At 46.6% G+C, this 8,688-nt stretch overlaps 3 protein-coding genes across 3 annotated transcripts; all 3 read right to left on the bottom strand.

Annotated features, from left to right (window-relative positions):
- Nucleotides 1–6: 6 nt before the first annotated feature.
- On the bottom strand, nucleotides 7–1,973 carry LOC125528830 (linoleate 9S-lipoxygenase 1-like; the record flags this gene model as incomplete). Its single annotated transcript, XM_048693264.1, has 3 exons — nucleotides 1,537–1,973; nucleotides 787–1,079; nucleotides 7–114 (listed from the first exon to the last, which is right to left on the bottom strand). Coding segments are annotated over exons 1-3 (594 nt in total), but the record flags the coding sequence as incomplete, so codon positions are not given.
- Nucleotides 1,974–5,640: 3,667 nt separating this feature from the next.
- Nucleotides 5,641–6,267, bottom strand: LOC125528832 (F-box protein At1g55000-like; the record flags this gene model as incomplete). Its single annotated transcript, XM_048693266.1, has 1 exon — nucleotides 5,641–6,267. A coding segment is annotated over one exon (396 nt), but the record flags the coding sequence as incomplete, so codon positions are not given.
- Nucleotides 5,641–8,665, bottom strand: LOC125528831 (F-box protein At1g55000-like; the record flags this gene model as incomplete). The annotated part of the gene is given in 3 exon segments (XM_048693265.1): nucleotides 5,641–5,779; nucleotides 6,443–6,909; nucleotides 8,525–8,665. Coding segments are annotated over 2 exon segments (516 nt in total), but the record flags the coding sequence as incomplete, so codon positions are not given.
- Between the last annotated feature and the right edge of the window lie 23 nt (nucleotides 8,666–8,688).

Below are 8,688 nucleotides of genomic sequence, written 5' to 3'. Positions count from 1 at the left end.
TTGCACGGGTTCGTCCTCCTGGTGGGGGCCCTGCGGGTCGTCGCCCCGCAGGTTCCGGAGCTCGTCGTCGCGGTACGGCTTCAGCGCCGCCGGCATCTGGCTCGGCAGGTACGTCTGTACGCGTGTACACAAACCAAAACATTGTCATTCACATGAGCACTGAACCTGCACCTGCACCTGCACCTGCAGGAAGCCGATCGATGGCCTGCTCATAACAAAAGAAAACTCCCGTACGTACGTATGTTGCTAGCTAGTACTCCTACTTGAATAAGACGATTTTGCTTTGCCAACTAGCTAGAGCAGTAATCGCCTTTTCTTTCAGGTGTTTTATCTCGCTGTTTCGGTAAAGTAAACCGGATTGAGTGCTACATCTCTTTTCAAAAGTTTCTTCTGGGGTCGGCCACCCATGTAACGATCGAGGTCGTCTCAGGTCGTGGAGGTGGAGCCATGGGTTCGTGTGAGCTCACGTACCTACTCCCTCATTCCATATTACTCGTCGCTGATTTAGCAGCGACGAGTAATATGGAACGGAGAGAGTACGTGTCTGCCAGCAGCAGGTCGCGCACTTGGTCAGTCAAGTGCAACAGTTTTCCTCACCTACCAGCGTGCCACGGTGCCAGTTTCATTCAATCTTGTGCTGCACCTAGCCATACTATCTTTTCTACCAACACGGAATAAATTCTGCACCCACTAATCTTATCTTATCTCAAAGAAGACTTAATGACCATGAACGACGAAGCCGGCCGGTGAAAAGGAAAGGAGAGGAGAGGCAAAAGGATCACTCACGTCGTTGGCGAAGAAGACGCGGCTGTAGGTGTAGCTGGCGGCGGGGTAGACCCAGGAGTTGGCGACGAAGGAGAGGCTGCCGCGGCCGGGGACGTCGTGGAGGGTGACGGTCTTGAGCAGGAACTCGGAGCTGTGGTAGTTGTTGACGATGATGGCGCCCGGCACCCCGAGCTTCTCCACCTCCCAGTCGAAGGTGAGGCCGAACTTGGACTCCCCCGTCGTCAGCGACGGCAGGCTCGTCACCCACTGCTCCAGCTCCGCCTCCGCGCCCACCTTGCCGCGCCCGCCGTTGTCTGCACGCACGTATTATCAGATTCTCACATGCTTAGTTCATCACTACGTGTCACTCTGCCGCCCGGCTATTACTATTACTTTGATTATTGAGAGAGATATTAGTTTACTCCTACTTCTCCGTTCAACGCTACTATTGTTGAGTAGTGTAGTATGTCTTTGTGCTTTACTACTTGAGATTGTGCTTTTGACGTGTCCTTGCTTGTTCTATTACTTTGTCCGGAGCATCAAGCTCGGGCGCAAGCACTACTTGATGATGTTGTCTCTTCTTTCCATGCCATGCCCATGCTCAGCTAAAGCTAAAGACGACCGACCAAGCTAGGCTATCTTTCTTTAGCCGATCGAGATACATCCATCCATCCATCCATCCATGGCCGCCGGCCCACACGAAAGAAATCCTATCTACTGAGGAGAGGAGGAGGAGGAGGAGGAGCAAGATGAGAAGGGCGGAGTGCTTACCGTGGTCGACGAGGGTGGAGCTGATAAGCTGGCAGGTGACGCCCTTGCCGAGGAAGTCGCCGATGCCGTCCATGATGGTGGCGCCGAAGTCGGTGAGGTCCAGCACGTTCTTCCTCATCAGCACCACCGTGCCCTTGAGCCGCGCGCTCTTGTTCGCGCCGGTCAGGCTGTCGATCAGCCCTCCCAGAATCATCCTGGCCTCCTTCTCGCTTTCACTGCTCCAATGGCACTTGTACTGCTTTCCGTTGGAGAGCTGTGCGGAGGAAGACGGGTGTGTGAGGAGGTCGCCGCGCGGGCCGGGCGTTTTATAGGCTGGAGAAGGCACGGCGAGAGCACGCGCGCGTACCACGGGTGTGCGTGCTGCCGTGCCGTGACAGCCCGGCCGCCTGGCCTGACCTAGTGACCTGACCTGACTGTTACGTGAATGGCGTGGGAGATATCCGCGCACCGTGGCATGTTTCAGCGACTTGCCCCACCCCCACCCTCGCTGACCAAGTTATCAGGACCGGGGTACATAAGTTATTTGGTCTGCCATGTTTGAGTTATCATGTTATTTGCACAGAAGTTACCGTGGTGCGTCGGTCGTGTGAATACTTGGCCGAGCGGTGCGTGCATGGGGCTGAAACAATGTTTTGTATGGTTTCTAACCGTACAAAAGCACTAGGCCAACAGCTACTGTATCTATTTCTTTTTCTTTTTTGCGGGAATGACACTACTGTATCTATCTGCACCATACTACATACTCCCTCCGTTCCTAAATATTTGTCTTTCTAGAAATTTTAAATGACTACTACATACGTATCTATGTACACATATTTTAGAGTGTAGATTCACTCATTTTGCTCCGTATATAGTCACTTATTGAAATGCCTAGAAAGACAAGTATTTAGGAACGGAGGGAGTACATACCATGCACGGCTTCGATACTTCTGGTTCCCAATCAATTGAATGAACTGAAGTGTCAGCTAGTAGTTGCACTTGCTAACTACTCGTCTTTAATGGCACCAAGATTCATTTTTTTAAATGGTAAGAAAATTGCATTATATTCACATCTTTTTGGGAGAGTGTTTTTATTGGCGTATGTTATTTAGGACAGTAGAATATCTACTAAAAACACATTGGACAACAAACTAAATAGATCACAAAAAGGTTCCCAAAGAAACAAAATTACCATTTTTTCGGGGGAAACAAAAGTACCGTTGATTTAATGGAACCTTTTAATTGTTTATTTTGAGTTGGATGGAACCTTTTAAATAAATACATCTTCATATTTTAGCTAAACATTTCATAGGCTACAAACGATCGAGCCTCTAGCTCTTACATTCTGATATATTTTTATTTCATGGAGTCAATATCACAAACCAACAATCCACTAAGACCGGAGATACATTTTTTGATTCTATGTATGCACCGGTCTAGAATTATATACAAGCAAGACAAATTATTTTCTCCAGGTATGAGAGTTGTTTTGTATTGATAGAAGGAGGTCATAGAGTCCAAAAAAGACAAATTAACAAAATGGTCTAAGCCGCCGAAAGAAAATTGGAAAAAGGAAGAAGGAAAAGAGAGGATGGCACTGGCTCTCACAACGCGAGGTGCCAAGCATCGACCAACGCGAGGTGGTGAATATATTGTTACCTACTCCCTTCGTCTCAAAATTCTTGTCTTAAAATTTATTTAGATACGGTTATATCAAGTCACATTTTAGTATTAGATACATCTCTATCTAGACAAATCTAAGACAAGAATTTTGAAACGGAGGGAGTACATAGCAAAACATAGTACATTCATGTAAGTTAAAAGTATATATCAAGTCACATTTTAGTATTAGATACATCTCTATCTAGACAAATCTAAGACAAGAATTTTCAAACGGAGGGAGTACATAGCAAAACATAGTACATTCATGTAAGTTAAAAGTTGAAAAAATACGTCTTGCACTGCGGACGTATGAATACATATCATAGTGCCCTTATCGATGAAGGGGTATCAGATAATCTAGCATGGGAAGAAAAAAACAGGGCTACGAAACTTCGCTCAAGTTGTCGTCACAAGCTCCAGATATCGGTGTCCTCGGACGACCAAACAGGTGCTGCATCAGCCCCGTCTATGCATATCTGAGGCACTAAAACCCATTAAGGAAGAAAGAAAGGGTACTCCCTTCATGATTGAAAACAAGTATTTGACCTAGCCAGCCGCCCCTTCAAAAAGCTAGGGTACTCTGCCTCTCGCCGGCGTCGGCGCCGGTCCGTCCCGTCTTCGGTGGCCTTAGGACCATGGAGGCGGAGTGGATCTCGCCCCTTGCCGGTGGGAGGGCTCTGTTTTTAGATCTTTTTTCGATCTTTGTTAGGATTTGCGTCCTACTCAGGAAGGCGAGACGGCGACGGCTCCCTGAAGATGGAATAAAGGTCTCCCCGTCTAGCCCCCGTTCTGGTGATGTGTTCAGCATCATCGATGGGCATGTGGAGTTGTGTCTCCGGCTGATATGTGCTTGGTGGATTTGCTTGGATCTGTTTGTCGTTCGTCTTCGTTCGTGTGTCTTCAGGTTGGATCCTTTTAATCTACACTCTTCATCTGCGGCGGTTGCTGTTCTGGTGCGTTGGTTCTACGGAGCCTTAGCACAACGACTTCCCGACTGTCTACTACAACAAGGTTTGCCCGGCTCCGACCCGGCTGCGATGAGAGAGGGGCGATGGCAGCGGCGCGCCTTCGGCTCGCTTCAGTGTTTGTAGTCGTCGCTAGGTGGTCTACGGATGTGAATGTAATTTTTATTATTTTTAGTATTTGTTGTACTACCATGATTGAAGATGAATAGATTGAAAGTTTTCCCCGCAAAAAAAATAAAAAATTAAAGTGCAATAAGCAGCGAGCATACAGTGCACGCATCTACGTCGTCGATCGAAACACCGCCGTGGAACCCCCGCGGTGGCCCGTCACGTTATGTTCTGCCCGCATGCGTGGGCCTGCCTTACTTACACTGTGGTGGGTAGCTGGTTTCGCTTGTAACCTCGCGGCCCAATAAATGTGAAAGAACCTAGTCGATGAATACGTACAATGCGCATGCATGTCGCATTATGTAAACCCGTCGATTGTCTAGAAAAATGTAAACCCGTCGAACAATTTTTCCCTGACTTGTTTTTTTTTGGGTGAAGTTTCCCCTAACTCGTGTGACCAGGAATTATAGAACAGCATGTGTGGTACAGTGGTAGTTTTAGTGATTAGTGAAAATCAAGACAAACGAGCAAGAGGCTAAAAGGTGTGCAAAATCATAGTGTGATAGTGAACCAAATATTGAACTAGTGTAGCCGAAATTTATTGTGTGAGAGTGAAGCAAATATTGAATTAGTATTGGGTGTGACTGATAAAGAGTAAACACATCTCTACTCTTATAAAAAAATAGAGTTGGTGATGATGGTGTGCCTGCCATCCTGCAATATAGGCCGTTCGATCTATATCTGACGGATAGGAAGGAAACCATGGCAATTTTACAAAAAGATATCCGCACTCCTCTTCACATTTGCATATAAGGCCTTCCCTCGCTTATCCTTATCTCCAACAAGACAAACTTATCATATAAAATGCATCTTGATGTTCCGTGCAACGCACGGGCATCTTGCTAGTTTAGTGAAAATAATACTGAAACATGTTGTCAATTACATGGTTCTCGGCTGCACCCTTATGAAGAGCATCTCCAACAGAAGCGCTATATAAGCGACGCGGGGTATAAAAACTGCTTTTAGCACGCGCGGACCCGATTTGGAGTCTCTAGCAGCCGCACAAAAAGCGCGCGTAAGCTATAACTAATGCAGCGCGCGCATTAAAAAGGCATCGCTTGTTGGAGCAAACGTCTTCTAGCGCCTTAAAAAGAACTACTTACGCGTTGTAAACCCGTTTTTTGGGTGCCGCGCATTGGGCGGCTGTTGGAGATGCTCTAAGATACTACCTCTGGCAACTACATTGAGTTTTCCTTCTTCCAATTTTACTGGGATACGACAAGTTGTCCTTCACTGCTTCCCCGATTTAAAAAGTTGGAAATTGTAGGTGGAAGATACAGTTTTGAGTTAAGTAAAACTTTGGTCACAGAATGAGTGAGGACAAGAACGATTCGAGCTGATGAATGTTCCTTTTCAAGTGCAAATGCTATACAGTACTTGCTACAATTATCATCTTTCAAGTTCACCTTACACAGGTCCACAGTTCCACATTACTATATTACACATGGGAGAGGGGCAACCCAGTAATGGTTCAAGCAGACAAGTACGTAGAGATCATCAAATGATATGTATACTCACCTATACACCAATACCCTTGTATATACTTCCCACTGGCCTGCATCTAATGGCCCGCTTGTCGCTGCTCCCACCTAAGGTCCTCCGAGAACTCCATCATAGCAGCTCTCGGATCGCCACCTGTGACGGACAGGTAGTACTCGGCAGTTCCGTCATCCACATGCAAGCTTCGCCTCACCGACTCGAGAATCCGTTTGCTTTGCCTTTTTGCAGCTGCAGCGTTTGCCACGGATTCTGCGTTTCTATTCGGGTGGCCCTCGGGATAAAAGACCGCGACCTCTCTCTTTGAGTTGTGATCCATCTCAATGTAGCATGTGCTCCCCAGAAGGATTTCTGGATCACTGATTGGTATTAGAAGCCTCTCCCTCGAGTAGATACCGTGGTCACTCATCATGTTGTTGAACCGTTTGATATCGGTCACCTGCTTGAAGTTCACATGATATCAGATACGGTTTGACGAAGAACAGAGAAGGTTTGCTCACACAAGCACAGTACAGCTGCATATCTTTCTGAAACAGTGGAAATATTTGCCTGGAATGGTACAAATTACCGGCATTCAGCCACTGACAAATGGAGTAGCTGAGGATACCAATTGGGAGAGGGGCAACCCAGTAATGGTTCAAGCAGACAAGTACGTAGAGATCATCAAATGATATGTATACTCACCTATACACCAATACCCTTGTATATACTTCCCACTGGCCTGCATCTAATGGCCCGCTTGTCGCTGCTCCCACCTAAGGTCCTCCGAGAACTCCATCATAGCAGCTCTCGGATCGCCACCTGTGACGGACAGGTAGTACTCGGCAGTTCCGTCATCCACATGCAAGCTTCGCCTCACCGACTCGAGAATCCGTTTGCTTTGCCTTTTTGCAGCTGCAGCGTTTGCCACGGATTCTGCGTTTCTATTCGGGTGGCCCTCGGGATAAAAGACCGCGACCTCTCTCTTTGAGTTGTGATCCATCTCAATGTAGCATGTGCTCCCCAGAAGGATTTCTGGATCACTGATTGGTATTAGAAGCCTCTCCCTCGAGTAGATACCGTGGTCACTCATCATGTTGTTGAACCGTTTGATATCGGTCACCTGCTTGAAGTTCACATGATATCAGATACGGTTTGACATGTTGGGGGGTCGGTAAAGTTAGCAGGAACCGGGTACATAAGTTAGCAAGTCTGTGATGTGTGAGTTACCGCTATTCACAGAAAACACACCCGGGGGGGTGGGGTATATTTCATCAACTCTTTCTCCATTCTTTCCAAAGTTAACATGGCGTTCGTATGTACATGAGTTATCGAGAGTATGTTTAGAGCAAAAAAAAAAATCTAGGGTCACAATTACCATGTTGTTCAATAAATTACCGGATGTATGCTTTTCAACAACTTTTTTTCCCGGGTCAAGAAAGTTATCGTGTCCAGGCTCGGTAACTTACCAGGTCTGCTATATGTATATACCAAGTTATTTACACATGAGTTACCGAAGGTGTTTTCCAACAAAAAAATAGCAGGCTCAAAAAGTTACCATGTTTCAGCTAATTAAGTTACCAGCTAAGCGCTGCGTGTATTACCATGCTCGGGATAGATGGCAAGAACCACTAAATTTGGAGCAAATCTCGCCCAACCCAGCAAATTACGATTTCATTTTGTCGAACTAGTTAACTCAACTAGAAACATGTAAAACCAAGACAAACAACATTAGTTAGCGGGTTGGTCTGTGCGTGCTGAAACTTTCAAGGGGTTGTGGGCTCGAGTCCTAGTACTCGCAAATTATTTATACTCGCAAATTATTTATTTTTCATTTTTTCCATCGAAACCAACATCCACCAGAAACGGGATAAGTGGGAGGTGGAGATCACGGGCGGGATAAGCGGGATGTGGGAGATCACGTGATTAGCGGGAAACAGTGGACGCAAGAAAGAACAGATCGGAAGGCGCGGTCAATCGTAGGATTCAGATCCAACGGCGCGCGATTCGTGCGGATCTGTTGCAAACTGACAGTCGGCAGGAATTTAGCATTCTCGTTCAGATTAACTCTATATCAGCAACATTGAAGATAAAAAGGGTTATTAGCTGAAGGTGCATGGGCACTCTACAGCCTTGCCTTACTATCAATTGTGGCAACATTATGGAAACCAAACCTCTAGAGCTAGCTCAATTACTTTGAGACCTAACAAAGTAAGCCACTGCAGCCTTACTATCGATTGGAACATTCAACATATTAATTGATACAACCGAGCAACGAGTATTGACAGAATTAGGGAAGAAGTGTATCTGTTCTATCACCAAACGTTGTATCATGAGCATTATCAGATAGCCAACAATTAAAACATGATGAGTTATGCTAATGACAACGGTGGTGAGTTCTGCGACAGTGAGAATGTTGATTGTTTTTCATGATCAGAAATTATTGTAGTGACTTGCAACTTTTGCTTATTTTACATTAGATAGACTATCTGTTAGACAATCACTCATGACTTCCATAGTTGTAATTCAAGTTCATCCTGTGATAAGAACTAAGAAGGCATAGTCTCGCATCATACATCTTGCGATATTATAGGATTTGATACTACTAGCACGGAATCTGCCAAGTTCAGTATGGGTTGGTGTTGCCTCATCAGGCACCAAAGCAGTACAAGGTAGGATTCAGCTAACAACGATACCTGAAGAATAAGCTTCAGACGGGGAGGATAGACAGATGATACCTGGACGGAGTACTTGAGCGCGACGCCGGGGACGGTGTCCCCGCGACGGACGGTGTGCGAGAGCGCGAAGCGGGCGAGGGAGGCGGCGCGCCAGAAGGCCCTGGTGGCCGGGTCGCCGAGGACGCGGCGCACGCCCCAGGGCGCGCGGAAGGCGGCCTCCAGCA

Source organism: Triticum urartu, unplaced genomic scaffold (assembly GCF_003073215.2).
Source record: "Triticum urartu cultivar G1812 unplaced genomic scaffold, Tu2.1 TuUngrouped_contig_5144, whole genome shotgun sequence".
NCBI lineage: Eukaryota > Viridiplantae > Streptophyta > Magnoliopsida > Poales > Poaceae > Triticum > Triticum urartu.
The sequence above is the reverse complement of the archived record's forward strand: the minus strand, read 5'-3'. Positions and strand labels throughout refer to the sequence as shown.